At 45.5% G+C, this 18,431-nt stretch overlaps 1 protein-coding gene across 3 annotated transcripts in view; it reads left to right on the top strand.

Annotated features, from left to right (window-relative positions):
• Positions 1-18,431, top strand: part of ADAMTSL3 (ADAMTS like 3) — a 344,936-nt gene that overhangs the window by 215,695 nt on the left and 110,810 nt on the right. For all 3 annotated transcript variants that reach the window (XM_046010294.1, XM_046010292.1, XM_046010293.1), the window contains exons 13-15: positions 7-211; positions 4,209-4,356; positions 6,246-6,330. In XM_046010294.1, the coding sequence (XP_045866250.1) occupies positions 7-211; positions 4,209-4,356; positions 6,246-6,330 (438 nt within the window). The remainder of the gene's footprint in view (positions 1-6; positions 212-4,208; positions 4,357-6,245; positions 6,331-18,431) is intronic.

The following is an 18,431-nucleotide window of genomic DNA, read 5'->3' as shown; positions in this document are numbered from 1 at the left end:
TTTGAGCTGGGAACACAATCCCTGGACGGCATGCTCGGTGTCTTGCGGCGGCGGGATTCAGAGACGGGGCTTCGTGTGTGTGGAGGAGTCCATGCACGGGGAGATCTTGCAGGTGGAGGAGTGGAAGTGCATGTACGCGCCCAAACCCAAGGTCATGCAGACCTGCAACCTGTTCGACTGCCCCAAGTGGGTCGCCATGGAGTGGTCTCAGGTAAGACCTGAGGACAGGACTCCTGTCATTAGTCTCAGATTTTCATGAACGCTGGCTGAGTGTTAGTGATCCTTTTCTCACAAACCCCCTGAAAGATGTTTGCAAAGTTGTAGACATCTTCGCAAATAGGTTGACATCTAAATTTTTTTAAATTTTTTAAAGACTTTATTTATTTATGACAGAGAGATGACGAGAGAGGGAACACAAGCACAGGGGAGCTGGAGAGGGAGAAGCAGGGTTTCTGCTGAGCAGGGAGCCCACCTGGGGCTCAATCCCAGGACCCTGGGATCATGACCTGAGCCGAAGGCAGACGCTTAACTGACTGAGCCACCCAGGCGCCTCTAAAAATTTTTTTTTAAGATTTTATTTATTCATTTCTTCAAGAGGAGTGGGGAGAAGCAGAGGGAGATTGGGAAGCAGACTCCGTGTTGAGAGCAGAGCCCGCCACAGGGTTCAAGCTCACGACCCTGAGATCATGAGCTGAGCGGAAACCGAGAGTTGGATGCTTAACCGCCTGAGCCACCCAGGCGCCCCAACATCTGGAAGTTTTTTTTTTTTTTTGTATTTTTGTATAAGTTTATTTTTGCATAAGTTTAAATACAAAGTATCAAGGAATATCATTTCTAACATGTAAAAATGCTGGCATTTTAAAATAAAAGTGTTATGGCATTTAAAAAAAATGTGTCCAGCAGAATGTAAATGCCACATTGATTTCTATCCTTGGCATGTTTCCCTCAGAAACACACAAAGATCCCAATTCTTCAACAATTGGGATCGTCTGCATTTTTTCCTCTTGAACTCCCACATTCAATCCACTCTCCCCCTAGCAATTTATCCAAATATAATGTAGCTTCATGCTTTATACTTTTTCATTGATTACACTATTGTACTTTTCTCCAAGAAAATAATGTATAGTGAGTGAAATTAATTAATTTTATTTTATTTGAAGTGAATTTAATTTCCTGTGACCTTAAGGCCCTAAGTATTAGAAATATTCCCCTGGGTTGCTAATATCAAAACAACATAAATAGATTTCAAATTTTGGTAAACAATTTTACACATAAAAAGTAAATCTTCAGTTGTAATCAATCAATTCAGTTGTAGACAATCAAATTGTCTAGAAAATGAGTGGGGGGCGTTTGAAAAAACAGTCCATTGCCAGAATGAGACATGGGTTGAGCAGTAATTTTATTCTTAATTTTTACTGCGATTCCTTGGTTTGTTTTGTTTTGCATGTACACGCTGGGGAAACTTGTTCACATAAATAAGTAGACTGAGATGGGGGGATTTTATTATGGCAAGATTATTCAGGGGGCGCCTTGGGGGTCCAGTCGGTTAAGCCTCTGCCTTCAGCTCAGGTCATGATCCCAGGGTCCTCAGATCGAGTCCTGCATAGGGCTCCCCGCTCAGCGGGGAGTTTGCTTCTCCCTCTGCCTGCATCTCCCCCTACTTGTGTTCTAACTTTATCTCAAAGAAATAAATAAAATCTTAAAAAAAAAGATTATCTATTTTTTGAATTCCTGAGTTATGTGACAAAAATCACATCATGATCTATCTTCAGAAATCAACATTTTTACTTCTAGAAACTGCAGGGCTTGTTTTCACTCTTATTTTCTTTTTTTAAAGATTTTATTTATTTGATAGAGAGAGTGAGAGAGGGAACACAAGCAGGGGGAGTGGGAGAGGGGAAAGCAGGCTTTCCACCAAGCAGGGAGACCGATGCAGGGCTCGATCCCAGGACCCTGAGATCATGACCTGAGCCGAAGGCAGAGGCTTAACCACAGAGCCACCCAGGTGCCCCTTGTTTGTGCTCTTCAAAGTCGCGTCCGTGCGTTTTATGTTGGTTTTAGAGCTTTTATCCCACCACCTCACTCCCTCATCAGTCTCACGACTTTATCGTCACTCATGGTTTCAAAACAGAGGGCCGTTACCCGAATCATCTCGTTTGCCTTTCTTGGCTTGTGATACTTTCCATTTCTTTTCAACAACCAAATACATTCTCAGTAAGGAGAATCCGCTGTCATTAGGGATGCAGTGAGCTCCAGGGTGGAGTTCTGTAAATGCAGATCGTGACGCCGTTGTTGGCCTCAGCATCCAGCTTCCTGGGGAGGCTCCTTTGGAGGACACAACACCCCTTTGGACCGACCAATTCTGGTATAGTCAGGTCTTAGCATCATACCGTTTTCTTTCACTTTGGGCAAAAGTTTTGTTTCTTTCTTGACCGATATGCAACAGCCTCTCAGCGTCATGTGTATTTCAAGTTCATAAATCTTGGGGTCGCCGAGTCCATTTCCCAGAAATAGGGTCTAATCTCAAGCCACGCTCAGTACATTTGAATATTTGTTCAATGGCCATAAGAGTCCCAAGATGAAGTCAGAGGGCTGCTGATATTCTTTTCTTTTTTTAATCCCAATTTTAAAAATTCCTGTACGGTTAACATACAGTGCTGTAACGGTTTCAGGAGTACAATGCAGTGAGTCAGCGCTTCCATACATCACTCAGCGCCCAGCATAAGTTCTCTCCTTCATCCCCATCCCTTATGCCCCCCCCCCCCCAATGCCTGGTAACCGCCTCTTCGCTCTCTACCGATACTCCTTTTTTGGAGTCGTGCATTTGTGGAAACTCGGCTGTGACCGTGTAGAAAACATCTATAGACTTAGGAGAGAATCTCTGAACTCGATGAATCAGCGGCAAAGTCGTGGTTGTGGCAACAGGAGGCTGTGGGATGGAATTCCGCTCTGCCTCATGGGAACTCTGTGACCTTGAGCAAGGTCCTTCGGGGGCAGGCTGCTGTTCGCTCATCTGTGGAACGGGAGGGAAGCTGGTGAGCTGCGGGAGTGTGGGACAGTTTGTGAGGCGATACCCGTGGGGCACTGCCTGTCCCTTAGCGGATGCCCAAGGGCTCTCAGCCCCTCTCATGGATGGATCCAGAACTGGTGAGGCTGCCAGTTTATACGCTTCGGGGGTGACTCTTGAAGAAGAAAGCACATGAAGTATTGGGTATCCAAGTGAATTTTTATTTAGAATAAGCCAGGAAATTGCAAGAAATCACAAATTTTTAAAAACCGAGAATGATCCTAATGTGAACTCTGGACTCGAGTTAGCAACAATGCGTCAGTATCGGTTCACCAATGTAATAATTGTACCACCCTGATACAGCGTCAGGAGCAGAGACGACGGTGGGGAGCGCAGGGACTGTCTGCTCAGTTTCCTGTTAATGCAAAGTGGTCCTAAAAAGTGAAGTCTGTTAACAAGAACAAGCCACATACCCATTCACATACGTACTCACCAGCGTATGTAGATAAACTGAAAAGACATCCTAGGTTTCATGACATGAAAATACTCCATCAGCCGAGAGGACCATCCAAATCAGAGATAAATGGTGAAAGAAAAAAAAATACAAACTTCACAGGAAAATTCAGAAAAAGACAATTCTAGCTACTCTTTATCTACTCTAACTACTTGATATCTCTGTAGCATTTTTCCTAACCATTTTGGCCGAATACTCTTTGGTAACCTTTTCACATGATCGCAGTTTTGTAAGATCGATTTCTGTAGACAGAATAGAAAGATAATCCTCTCGTGTGATGATCAGAATTTGATTTTTTAAATGATGGTATAAAAAACTTTTTTTTTTTCCTTCTCACAAGCTAGTTTGGATAATGTGATAAACCATTTTTAATCCCATTTGAGAAGACTTATATCAAGTTTCTTTCATATTGGAGCAGGAAGATTTCAGGGCATTTCAGTTTTTCTTGTACTGTGACCTCATCTGAAATACTTTTCAGATTGAGAATTGGAAGCCTTACAAGGGAGGATCCCTGACCCATAAGAATCACAGGAAATCAGCTTCTACCCCCTTCTTTACATGGTTGTCTGGTGTCTTTTGCGTTGAATATTCATGTCAATGAGCGGCTCTCCTTGCTTGAGTCATTAATACCTTTGTGGACCGGTTCATGAGCAAGGAGTTCACTGGCTTCTCATTTCTTCTTCCCAGTGCACGGTGACGTGCGGCCGAGGGTTACGTTACCGCGTCGTTCTGTGCATCAACCACCGTGGACAGCACGTGGGCGGCTGCAACCCTCAGCTGAAGTTACACATCAAAGAAGAATGTATCATTCCCATCCCCTGTTATAAGCCAAAGGGTAAGTTGGTGGTGCCTGTTGAAGTGAAACCAAATGGTGTTTTCCTGCTCTCATTCAAATATTGTAGCATCTCCATTCCACTTACTTTCTCGAAAAATGGTTTCACCTACAGGTGCCAGGTGGGCTGTCCACCTGGGTAGACAAGCTGGCCCGACGTGACTGAGTGATCTGGGCGGGGGTGGGGGGGGGAACTGAGCTCTGACTGACTCAGTACACGTAGCGGGACTCCTATCCGTCTGGGCTTATACTAACATTTCTTGGTGGACATAGAATAATTTAATGCAATCCTTGTTTTGAAGAAAAAGAAGTAGGGTGAACAGGCTGAGAAAAAGGTGGCATGGGGGTAGAAAAGGAGAAGGATAAAGAGGAAAAGGAGCAGGAAATTTCCCCCAGGGTTCTCATTCTTTGTTCCCACAGTATTTTAGACCTGTTCTTTATCATTGTCCTGTTGCCAACTATGGAAGGAATTAAGACTTTCAGCTCCCAGTCTAGACCTATAGATGCCTTTCGAGTTTCTTTTGCTATTCCCATTTGTTCCACACGAATTAACAGACATGGGCAGCGCCGTGGGCAGGAAGTCTTGGCACCAGCTCTCCGACATGCGCTCCTCTCTGTCCAGGATTATTGCCATATATTTTCGTGAGGTATTTCCAACGCTCGTGACAGTCCTTTCCTGCCTGGAAATGAAAGAGGGATTATTCCCACCTGTTAGTACCAAGAAGTCTCCCTTCGTATCTTAGAAGAATGAATACTGTTACGCTGAAAAAATAAATAAAATGAGAAAAAAATAAAATAAAATAAAATAAAGAGAAAGGGATGGAAATAGAAGCAGATAAAGATAGATATTTAAATTCAGCACATTGCGTTTAATTTTTATGAATGGATTTTTAGAAGTGAACTGTTAAGAGGCAGAGAAAATTAAAATATGTCTTAAGTTAATTGGAAATAAGACATCAAACAATTGACTTTGTGCTAGCTCATCAAATTCCATACCAATGTGTTACATTTTGATTAAATGACAACTGTATTTCTTTCTGAAAATAAACTCATCAATAGCCAAAAAAAAAAAAAAAAAAAAAAAAAAGAAAGTATAGTAAAATTCTTCGCCATTACTGGGTCCATTGTTTATACAAACAGCCTTACAATGAACCACTGAACAAATACTTACTGTGTCTGCCGTCCAGGAAAATCACTGGTTGCCAATGGCAAGGACCAATCCTGGTTATAAAAGTTTCGCCAGCGAAGTCTTTTCTCCTTCCTGGTGCACATGTCCTCCGTGTCTGCAGTTTCCCCGCCGCGGTGCAAAATGATTTCCTTTCTTATTTCATAACTAGTGTTTCTTTCTTCGTATCTTGGAGGCTTCAGAGGACAGAAAGGGGCATGCGTCTTGCTCCTGCATGACGGTTGTAGTTGGTAACGAGCTCCCTCAGCAACTACAATGATAAAAATTTAAGTAAGTCAGAGCACAGATTCCCTTCCTCCCAACTTTCCAAACGTCTGCGTTACTGGGTTCTCTCTAGCGAGTTCTGTATTCACGGACAACCAGAATTTGCGGCAAAAGAAAGCAAGCTGGTGTGGTTGAGGTAAAAGATTTCATATGGAAACAACAGAGTTGGTTTATAAAAGGCATTTTTTAAAAAAAAAAAGGGCATGTTTGTGTTCGCTCGGAAAACGTGTTCAGCTCTGCTGTGGGATCATCTGGTTGCATGTGGATAATGTGTTAATTAAAAAAATATATGACAGAAATGTCTGGTTTACCCCAGAAGCCTCTTCATGTGCTAAAAGACTGAGCATGTGTTTGCAAAGCACGGCTGCTTTATTGATGAGACCTTCGGCAAATGATGTCTCCAACTCCCTTAAGCTTGTTGTTTATGTTCCTTTTTTCTTAGAAAAAAGTCCGGTGGAAGCTAAGTTACCTTGGCTGAAACAAGCCCAAGAACTAGAAGAGACCAGAATAGCCACAGAAGAACCAACGTGAGTCTGGGCCCTTCCATGGGAGTAATCAGGGCATAGCCAGTTAACATGATATATGTAATTTTTGTACTCATTGGAGTACAGTGATACATTTCAAATCCAAATGACCTGAATTTTCAGACTCTAGAGAGCTTGAGCTGGCTAGAATTCTTCTTTATTTCGCAATTCAGCAGTCCCACTTTGGCAGTATTTGTGAGAAGCTCATAAAAGAACAGTGTTTGTTAACTCAAAGCAGAACCAGTGGTCTGTTACCATTAAGAGATTGGGGCTAAGTCCTATGTCTAGATTAACACATATGATTTGACCAAGGACCATGACAATATTATACAATTAAATCAGTCATTCCACGGTTAAGACCCGGCCGGTCTCTATCAAACCAGTTCTGCTGAAATGCATCAGGGTGGCCTGAGTCATGACGAGGAGAAATCCCAGCCCTGCTCTGGCCTGGAGCAATGGAAAGAAGATGGCACTATGTATCTTAGAGCCTAAAACCACCGCTTTTGACTATGTGACCTTGGACGAGTCTTTAATTTTTCTGTGTCTCATCCTGTAAATGGGCGGATTGGACTTGATCTCTCTGGGGTCCATTCCAGCTCAAAGATCCAGTGGCTTCTGTCCCCATGTGACTTGGCAAACCCGGAGTGAAATGGTATCAGTGGGAAGAGAATCGAGAGCACATCAAGGAAGCCTCTGGGTACGGAGGGGCAGGGACCTGGAGAGAGCAAGGGGTCAAGGTGCTCTGAGGTTTTTCCTTCAAGAGTCTAGAAGAATGACTGCGCCAATGGTTGCCTCAGGTAACTGGACAGGACAGCCGCTTCCCTGTCAGACACGTCGCGTCTGTGGTGCTGACAAGCTCTTTACCAAGAGAGCATTCCCAGAGTGTTGCAGGAAAAGGGTTCTCGAAGGTAATAAGGTCATATGGCCAGTCTCCCGCTCAGAGCAGGCATTTCTCCGTCAACACCTTCAGTGACAGGCCAAGCCCCCTGTCTTGAGAGACAGCTCCTTCTTCCGTTGAACGACCTGAGTTCTATGCGGGATTTTTCTCTGGTTGAGCTAAATAGGGCTCCTTCAAATTTCTGCTTTATGAAACAGAAAAGAAACCAAAAAACTACCCCCCACAAGCCCCGCATCTATGCCTCCTCCCATGTGACAGGTTTCCACAAATTTGAAGTAAGCTGGATCCCAAGGGTGTGGTCTTTCCCAAGCTCATCACTTTTAGCCTTTTCCAGTGGTTTTCATGTGTTGTTGGATCTAAAAACCAACCACATCTCTGGTTTCAGAACTTGCTCATCTGTCAATGTCCCTTCCAACTGGGTCCAGCCCAGGGAGCTCCGGGGAACATGGATTACTTCTTCTCTGTGAGAAGGCACCATGCCACTGTGAGAAGGCCAGGAGAATTGGCACATCCCCCGTAGGACATGCGCAGAACTGTTCCATATGGACTAGTTTCGGGCCTGGAAGTGAACCCAGAAGAGACTGTAGATACTGTAAGGTGAATGACCCCAGAATAGCCAACTGAAGAAGAGGAGTTCTGGGCTCACGACAGTAGCGTGGTGATCTGGAGGAGGAGGGGGGTTGGAAGAAGTCGGTGATGCGGGAGATGGAGTAGTGAGCAGAGGGAGGAGGAGACCCAGGAAGGACCATGGATGTAAAGATCAAGTCAGTAAAGAGTTTGAGGAGGGATGCAGATCTCCCAGAAAGCCAAGGACAAATGATGCGGCCGAGAAAAACACTATCTAGATGGCCGAGAGTGTCTTTCCCAGTTGATTTTAGAGTATCGTCAGTGAAAGGGGAGAGAAGCAAACCTTGCAGAGATTGAAGACATGAATTCCCAGTTAGAAGGAGGTGGGTGTTTGAGTACTGAAAAAGGAGTGAGGAGTGGTAGGGAAGCTGATGGCAAGAAGTGGTTCTATGGGTGTTTGATATTTTTACAGTTTTTTATTTGAAGTTCGGATGGCCTTAACTATATTAAAAAATCGTAAGATTTGTAGACAAGTCAGTTAACACGTCTCCATCTCCCAGCTGCACAGGAAGGGTGTTAGGCTCAATACTACCAGAACCTTCTCCCTACTCTGATCTCCTGTGATTCTTTTTTTTTTAAGATTTTATGTATTTATTTGACACAGAGAGACAGTGAGAGAGGGAACACAAGCAGCAGAGTGGGAGAGGGAGAAGCAGGCTTCCCACTGAGCAGAGAGCCCGATGTAGGGCTCGATCCCAGGACCCTGGGACCTTGACCCGAGCTGAAGGCAGACGCTTAACAACTGAGCCACCCAGGCGCCCCGTGATCTCCTGTGATTCTGTCAGGGAAGGAACCTGTGGAAAGAAAGAGACCTGAGACCGCTAGAAGGAAGTGTGTAGTTGTCATGCAAGGAAGGTTTTAGAGTTCTCAGTCTAGAACGATGCATCGTACCGGGATCTTCTGTCCCCAGAACACGACCGGATTATAATTGGTACTCCTCCCATGCATCCTGTCTTGGTTAATGGGGTTGATGTCCAGTTCCCCAAACCACAATCCTGGGGTCATTCTTACCCCTCTCTCATTCTTCCCTTATATGTAGTTAACTATGGGTCGTGCTAGTCGTATCCACTGAAACCTGTCTCCGTTCCATCCCCTTCTCTCTGTTCCTACTACCATCCTGTCCAGGTCCTGAGCTCAATTCCCCAGACACTTGGAAGAGCCTTCTGATTTGTTCCCATGCCCTCCCCTTAAACCCCCCCCCCCCCCCCGTCTCAGAGATCCTGGACAAGTCTAACTAAGGCACAAATCTAATTCTTTCTTTCTGACATTGAGAATGTCCCCATGGTTCCCCATCATCCAAAGATTTACACTTGTTCCCAAGGACAACCAGACTCCGTGGAGGGCGTCGCCCTTCAGGGCCCCCAGCCTCCTCCCCGAGCCCTTCCTTGCTTTGCCCCAAGTGGGACGCCGCAGCCACAGTGAGCTGCTGGTCGTGCCTCACCCACTGGAAGCTCCCACTCACCCCACCCGCCCGTTGATAAAGTTTTTATGGGAGGACAGCTGACGCAAGGTTATTTGGGTTTCAGGTGTACACCACAGTGATTCTACACGTTTCTACATTTTGCTGTGCTCGGCACACATGTAGCTACCGTCCGTCACCACACAGGGCTGTTGGGACACCCAGACAGTCCCCTCCTGCTCCGCCTTCTGTCCCCGAGGCTCCCTCGTCCCACCAGCCTTTCCGTCTTGCTTCCTCCTCTGGTGGGAATGGGGGAACCTATCGAAGGCGTTTTTTATAAGCATTTTTTTTAATTATAGAAAATTTCAAGCTTATAGAAAAGAGGAGAGGACGTTATAATGACCCCGCGTGTCCGTCACTGGGCTTCAGCCGTTGTCAGGCCACTGTTGTGCCGTCTCTGCCACCAACGTGGAAGCCGGACTCCAGATGGCGGCCGTTCCCTCGTCAGAGCGCAGGATGTGCCTCTAAAGGACGACTGCTGCTGCTGCTGCTGTTTCTGCTGCTTCTCCCTCTCCTCCTCCTCCTCCTCTTACTTCTTCTCTGTCTCCTCCTTCTCCTTTTCTTTCTTCTCCTCCTCCCCCTTTCCCTCCCCCTCCCTCTCCTCCTCCTCCACCTCCTCCTCCTCCTTCTTCATCTTCTACTGTAACAACCGCAATGCCATCTTGAAGCCCGGTCCTCACATCACCGCCATCAGAATCACTCAGGATGCTCCTAAAATGCAGATCTCTGGGCCCGGCAGAGCAGCCACTGGGTGGGGAGGGGGCTTCGTCACTAGCACATGTGTGTGTGTGTGTGTGTGTGTGTATTTGGCTCTGCAAGATAACTTGTACTTATTTACTTATTTTGCGGTAAGACGTGCACGACAGACAAGAGGCCCAGACCCGCAGTTATCAAGTAAACCAATCGGGATGGGAGTGCGGCGGAGGAGTGCCGTCACTGTTTCGTCACTTGGCACGGTGACGGATGGTGACGACGCCCTGTCGTGGGGACCGTGCCGTCACGTCTAAAACTACCGACGCACCCTGGCGTGCACCTGAACCTGACAGACTGTCACATATCCGCTCTGCTTCCGTTTCAGAAATGACCATTGTAGCCATTTCTAAGGGTGCAGGTTTGTGGCATGAAGTACGCTGACCTGGTTGAGCCAGCACCGCCCTCCGAGCTGCCGCATCTTCCCCAGCAGAGACCCTGTCCCCCAGAAGCACCGGCTCCCCTGTGCCCCCCACCTGCCCCCAGCCCCCAGCACCGCTCTGCTGCTCTCCCTCTGTAGGAATTTGTCACCAGCATTTTTAGCAAGTATGCCAGGTGACGTGGGATGATGTTTCCGAGTTTCAGAGCCCCTGGATCAGGTCATCTGGAGGGTCCTTTTCACAGTCTGAAAATCCCGTTCGTTGTCCTGAATCAGAAGGGGCAATGTCATAAAAGCTGCCACCGGTTCAGGCCCCGCACTCATTCCACACCTGCTTTTGCTACCACTGCACCCGCCTTGGCGGCTGGTCTCCTCCCCTTGCTCCCTGAGCAAAGCCAGCACGCCCTTTCCTCCTGAAAGACACCACCCTCTCTCCAGCATGGAAGACTGAGCCCCCAGCACCTGCTCCCGGCCCGCGCGGCTGCCCCCTCCCTGCTTCCTTTCTCCCTCCCTCCCTCTGAGGTCTCTATGCAATTTTCCTTTACAATTCACGCTGCTGGCAGATTCTGGCCTGTCCCTGGCTGTCGAGTGTGAAGTTTATAGTTTCCTCCCACCCCTTCTGACTATTCATTCCCTCGATTTCCCAGCAAAACCGCAGCATACCTCGGCTTCCAGTTCATCTCTCTGTGAGCGCTGTCTTTTGTGGTTTGGGGATGCTTGCTTGTTGACAATGAAGGAGAAGGGGAACGTAGCGAGATTTCAGAGCCCTCGAAGAAAGCCTGCCAAACCTGCCTGGAGAAGATAAATATTTCTGCCTCTGTGGTTTGCCATGGCCTGAGCTTTGAGTTTACACAGAGAGTGGATGTTCAAAAGCTTTTTTTTTTTTAATTAGGAAAATAAAAATTATAGCTTATAAAGCTACGCCAGGAGAACTGCGATTTTGACCTTTCATAGCTTCCAGCTGTGGAATGTGTTGACGGTTGATACGGTTCATCGTTGTTTTAAAAGACCTTCCCTGGAGACGTCCTCATTTCTCTGGGATTTGAGATGCTTCTGCGGGCGTCTTGGCCCTTCTCTCATTTTTCATATGTGAAAACCCAGGAAACAGCACAGGGTTGGAACACTTCAGATGTCTTCTTCCCCGCTAGCGTAGCTTCTCCCTTTGGGGAAGATGCATTTGCTAAAACCAGATTATGTCCTCTTGCAGGCGTCTGTTTTTCTCGAAATGGTACTAAGAGCTAATGTTGAGGATTTCATTTGTGCCAGGGGTCTGCGTGGATCGATGCATTTAATTCCAACGATTTGATTCCAGCACCCCGTGAGGAGGTGTTGCCATTCCCCTCACTCTAGGGGTGAAGGCACCGAGGCACAGAAAGACTAGGGCTTCGTCCAGCATTTCAGAGCTGTAAAGTGGTGAAGGTGATTCGCCGGGCTCCAGCTGAAGCGTATGACCTGAGTTCAAGCTTCGCCCATCCCTAGGTTGGTCTAATAAGGCAGACAGGGAATTTAGTGGTTATATCACTGTCCTGTAAGGTTTAGGGGATCAGGGATAGCTTCCTGGGAGGGATGGTGCATGGACTAAGGTCCTGAGAGGCGCGTGGTGTAGACGAGCAGCCTGTCCAGTATCTGGGATTGCGTGCCGGCCAGCTCGTCTACAGGGGCCGCGCCTGGCTGCTGAGAACCGAGTGTGGAGAGGGGCCTGCGGTTAGAGCACAAGGCAGCAGAGATGGAGACACGAGCACGTCTTGGAGGCCTTCATGGTTCACCGGGGAGCGTGGACTTCATGGAGAGGCAGCGAGAGGGTTTTAACAAGTGGCGTGTGTCATCACTCACCACAATAAAAACAAAACCACAGGAAGACTGCATCCAGTCTCGAATTGCCCGTCTCTGATTGTCTAGACAGGGACACGTCTGCGGGGTGGAATTTCCAGGACGGAAGACGGGCATGTCAAAGGCCTTGAATGTCTCTGGTCAGATTTCATTCCAGAAGGTCAGTACAGGTTTGCCTGTCCACGGCAGTCCTGGAGCCCCCCCTCTTTCCCACACCTTCATCAAAATGGGGAAATGACCTTTTTTTTTTTAAAAAAAAAATGCTGTTTTCTAGTACAGTTGGTTGTCAAGCAACATGGGTTTGAACTGTCGTGGGCCGCTCACCGGTGGGTCTTGACGGTGTGGCACTGTAAATGTATTTCCCTTCCTTATGATTTTCTTAGCAGCATTTCTTCCCTCCAGCTTACTTTACTGTAAGAAGATGGTATATAATTCATATATCACACAGATGAGGTGTGACTGACTGTGTACATTATGGGTGAGGCACCGGTAGGCTGTTGGTTATGAGTTGGGGGGGTCAGAAGTTACACGTGGATTTTTGACTGTGGGCAGGGAGTGAGGAAGGGGGTCGGTGCCCCAAAACCCCGAGGAGTTCAAAGGTCAACTGTACTTTTCATGTTTTCATGGTTTACATGTAACTTGGACCCATGGGGAATGTGATATGTGGTGTCTTTCCCCAAAAATTAACAGGTGGCCAGGCACTATCCAGCAAATAATTCGTCCTGCCTGTGCTGATTTCAAAGTGCCTTCACGGCGTGAATGGGAGTACCCCATTGCCAGTCCCATAGTATTGGGATTGCTATAACTGTTAGTCCTGTTTTGTCTAGGCTGTGCATGGGCTCTGTAATTGTTATCCTTGTGCAACGTGCTTCTGACTGTCCTCACCGGACCTCCCGTAACACCTGGAGAGTCGTCTTGTCTGTTTCCAGCCTCTCCCCCCAAATTGGATCAGAACCGCATTTGTTTGCTAAAATAATGAAGGGAGGAATGAACATTTTACAATTTGGAGTCTTTCCATTTGGAGGCATGTGCTGTTTTCTCCAGTTAATCTGGTCTCTGGGGTTAGAACCCCCTCAGTGTTTTGTGGTTTTAATCGAGTGGCCTGCATTTACTTGCAGCTCAATTTTCTTACGTGTGTTAAGCGTTGGTTTTTCTCTATCTGTAAAGTCAGGAAGAAATGGTACTTGTTCAAAAGGTTGTTCTGAAAATTATATTAAAATAATACAGGTACCGTTCTTAGCACGGTTCCTGACGGCCGACAGTGACAGCAAGTGTTGGCTGATCTCTGGGAAACCTGCTAATTTTAGGATAGATGGATAGATAGGGACTATTTTATTGAACTCTGATTTTTTTTCTAAAAAAATCTTCAATTAACTCTACTATCTCCCATAGTTCTCAAGTCATCATCAAAGAATAGCTTCATTTTTTCATTCCTAAAATTTGTACTGGACTTTTTCCTTTTCTTATCCCATTTGACAGTTTGGTGACCGTGGCCATTGCTGCAATAAACATTGGGGTACAGATGGCCCTTCTTTTCACTACATCTGTATCTTTGGGGTAAATACCCAGCAGTGCAATTGCAGGGTCATAGGGAAGCTCTATTTTTAATTTCTTGAGGAATCTCCACACTGTTCTCCAAAGTGGCTGTACCAACTTGCAATCCCACCAACAGTGTAAGAGGGTTCCCCTTTTTCCACATCCTCTCCAACACACGTTGTTTCCTGTCTTGCTAATTTTGGCCATTCCAACTGGTGTCAGGTGGTATCTCAATGTGGTTTTAATTTGAATCTCCCTGATGGCTAGTGATGATGAACATTTTTTCATGTGTCTGATAGCCATTTGTATGTCTTCATTGGAGAAGTGTCTGTTCATATCTTCTGCCCATTTTTTGATATGATTATCTGTTTTGTGTGTGTTGAGTTTGAGGTGTTCTTTATAGATCCTGGATATCAACCTTTTGTCTGTACTGTCATTTGCAAATATCTTCTCCCATTCCGTGGGTTGCCTTATTGTTTTGTTGACTGTTTCCTTTGCTGTGCAGAAGCTTTTGATCTTGATGAAGTCCCAAAAGTTCATTTTCGCTTTTGTTTCCTTGGCCTTTGGAGACATATCTTGAAAGAAGTTGCTGTGGCTGATATCGAAGAGGTTACTGCCTATGTTCTCCTCTAGGATTCTGATGGATTCCTGTCTCACGTTGAGGTCTTTTACCCATTTCGAGTTTATCTTTGTGTACGGTGTAAGAGAATGGTCGAGTTTCATTCTTCTACATATCGCTGTCCAGTTTTCCCAGCACCATTTGTCATTGAAGAGACTGTCTTTTCCATTGTATATTTTTCCATTTCATTATTCCTTATTTCTAAACATTTCTTTAAGATTTTATTTATTTATAATATATAAGAGATATATAAAAGAGAGATATGGACCATGAGTACAAGCAGGGGGAGTGACAAAGGGAGAAGCAGGCTCTCCGCTGAGCAGGGAGCCTGACGTGGGGTTCAATCCCAGGACCCTGGGATCATGACCTGAGCTGGAGGCAGACGCTTAATGACGGAGCCACCCAGACATCCCTAAACATCCCATTTCTATTGGTGTCTCCATTTTAAAATGAGTGGGTTGACATAGCTTGCTTTATTACCAACCTATTTCAAAATTCCTGATTTAAAAAAAATTTAACTAGGTTAGAAAATTCAAACTTTTTAAATTGCTTTGGCCACAAACAGAGTGGTTTAATACGCATTTGCCAGCTCAGTTCTGTAGGTGAGGAGCCCAGCCGACTCAGTCGGTTCCCCTGCGCTGGGTCTCCAAGCCAGAATCAAGAGCCCGAGCGCCTCTCTGGGGGCCCCGGGGAGAAGGTGCTTCCTGGCTCATTCATGTTGTTGGCAGAATTCAGTTTCATGCAGTCATAGAACTGAAACCTCCACTTCTTTGCTGGCTCTGAGAGTTGTTCCTACCTTCCAGAGGCTGCCTACGTTCCTTGGCTTCTGGCCCCATCCGTCTCTGGGCCAACAATGGTGGGCTGAGTGCCCTTCCTGCTCTGAACCTCTCTTGCTCCTTACCTGGCATCTCTCCGACTCCAGCCGGAGAGACTGCTCTGTTTTTAAGGATTCGTGTGATCAGGTTACCATGCTAGGACAGTCTCCTTGTCTTGAGGTCCATAACCTTAACCCCATCAGCAGAATTCCTTTTGCCATATAATACAACATATTTGTAAATTCTAGGGACTAGGGTGTGAGCGTCTTTGGGGCGGCCATTATTCTGTGTCAAACTCTAGGTTTTTTGGGGTTTTTTTTTCCACTACTTTTTTCTTTTCAGCGTAACAGTATTCATTTTTATGTTCATCACTTTTTATAACTTTTTTCCTGGAAGACAGTGTGCTTTTCCAAGCTGTATTTTAGATACTTTATAATTTTTTTTTTTACATATTTTATTTCTGAATACTTTTTCTGTTTGTCATGGGTGAGAACCTCTACCTACAGAATCCAGCTATCTTCAATGTCGGATCAATTAGCTTCTCTCTCACTTTGTCTCTAAAAACTGCCATTTAAAAAAGTCCGTTTTGAGGGCGTCTGGGTGGCTCAGTCAGTTAAGTGTCTGACTCATGATTTTGGCTCAGGTCATGATCTCAGGGTCCTGGGATGGAGCCCCACGTCAGGCTCCCTGCCTAGCGGGGAGTCTCCTTCTCCCTCTCCTCTGCCTGTTGCTCCCCCTACTTGTGCTTGCCCTCTTTCTGTCAAATAAATAAATAAATAAAATCTTAAAAAAAGGAAAAAAATGACCATGATAAACTTGGCCAGCTCCCCCTGCTCATGCTCTCTCTGTCAAATAAATAAATCGAATCTTTAAGAAAATAAACAAATAAAAATAAATGAAAAAACTGAAAATCCACAGAAGAAAATAATGTTAGTTTATGCATAAAGGTTGAGTTGCCATAGTTGTTTTTTGTTTTTCTTGTCCTATGAAATCCCTCATGGCTAATCTAGGTAGTGCTAGCATCCGGTGTTTAAGAGGACTCTTAAAAGGACCTCTGAAAACTAACTCAAAACACCCCGGGTGCCTTAGGAAAGCGCAGGACACAGCTATCATTTACCTTGTTGGGAAAGGAGGTATGAGCCCTCTCGCCTGCCCCATATTCCGTGAGGGTTCTGGATCACAGGAGACCCAGGAGTTCAGCCTGAATGAAAAACATCTGTTTCTCATTAAAGCAAAATCCCCAATTTTAATTTTTATTATTATTTAATTAAATAATAAATAATTATTTATTAAATAAATAAAAAATAAATAAATAAAAATAAATAATAATACATAAAAAATAATAAAATAAATAAATAAAAAATAATTAAAATAATTATTATTTTTTTTTCAGATTTTATTTATTTGACAGACAGAGATCACAAGTAGGCAGGCAGGCAGAGAGAGAGGAGGAAGCAGACTCCCCAGCGAGCAGAGAGCCCGATGTGGGGCTCAATCCCAGGACCCCGGAATCATGACCCGAGTTGAAGGCAGAGGCTTTAACCCACTGAGCCACCCAGGCGCCCCTAAAATAATTATTTTTATTACTAAGGAGAGAGGAGGGCAAAAAATAGTTTCCGTAAATGTACAGTATGCACATGGTGAGAAAATCCAAACCTTTTCAAGCTACGGACAAGAAGGGGACGCCCCCTCTTTACACTCCAGACCTTGACATACGCAGTCACTTCCAGAAAAGAGCAATGATTCAGGAATCAGCATTGGTGGACATATGTGCCGTAAATACACAGTTACAGAGTGCACTCACTACACATGCGCACGTATACCTTTCTGTGTGTATTTAGACAAAAGCTCATAGCACATGAACTACCATACTTACTTCATTTAACTAAGAGGAGGCCAGTCCTGCTCAATTAATACAGACTCACACCCTTAAAACAAAAAGACTTTATTTGAGAGAGGGAGAGAGAGAGAGATTGAGAGAGAGAGAGAGTGCACATGAGCACGGGTAGGGGCAGAGGGAGAGAGAATCTCAAGTAGACTCCCTGTTGAGTGTGGAGCCCAACACAGGGCTCGATCTCACCACCCTGAAATCATGACCTGAGCTGAGACCAAGAATTGGACGCTCTGGGTGCCTGGGTGGCTCAGTGGGTTAAAACCTCTGCCTTCAGCTCGGGTCATGATCCCAGCATCCTGGGATTGAGCCCCGCATCAGGCTCTCTGCTCAGCAGGGAGCCTGCTTCATCCTCTCTCTCTGCCTACTTGTGATCTCTGTGTGTCAAATAAATTAAAAAAAGAGTCAGATGCTTAACTGCCTGAGCCACCCAGGCACCCCTTCCTCATCTTAAATTTAATCAGGCTTTTCCTTTCCAGTTCTATGTGGGAAACATCAAGGAAGAAAAGAGCATTGTGCTAATATTCTAGAACGCCTCCATCCCGCAAAGTTGGGTGAGCTCTCTCCTGGCCTGGAAGTGTTAGGGCAGGAAGTTCTCCACTATCTGTTTTCAACACAATAAACGGAATTTGGAGGGATTACTGGTAGCTCTTTCCTGGTATCATGCATAGTACTGGGATTTCATTTTGCTGATTGGACTATGTCATTGTGGACAACTGTGATGATGTCTTGTCTGGGGAGACACAGTTGGGGACTCAGAGAGACCCTTATTACCCTATCTTTCTGAGATTTTGAACATTAAGCCTTGGAACTACATCTTAATCATTTTCTGAAGTGACTTTGTGCATTATCCTGTGTGTAGATGTGTGTATTCTTGTAAACGCAGGAAACGATGCACACCACACTCTCCTCGTAGCATTTATGGTATGTGTCCATACAACATAGTCTTTGGGAGAGCTTTGCAGTAAATGCACCCATTTCACAGGACTGCACCCACAGTTCCCCAGCTTAATCTATACTGAGTTCTTCCTTGTCTAGCACCGGGGTGTGTGTGTGTGTGTGTGTGTGTGTGTCATGATGTAAGAGTTGCTTCAGGATATCTTACATACCTGTAACCCTCCTGAATCTATGCTTTTAAATTCAGTGCAGGAATCAGCAAACATCTTCTACAAAGGCCCGGACAGTAAATATTTGAGGCTTTCTTGGCCAAAGAGTGTCTTGCAGATTCCCAGCTCAGCCATATAGCACAAAAGTCAGCAGAATTTATGCCATTTACAAAAATGTTTTCTTTCTTTCCCAC

Source organism: Meles meles, chromosome 6 (genome assembly GCF_922984935.1).
Source record: "Meles meles chromosome 6, mMelMel3.1 paternal haplotype, whole genome shotgun sequence".
NCBI lineage: Eukaryota > Metazoa > Chordata > Mammalia > Carnivora > Mustelidae > Meles > Meles meles.
Note: the sequence above shows the minus strand (reverse complement) of the source record. Positions and strands in the feature narration are given on the sequence as shown.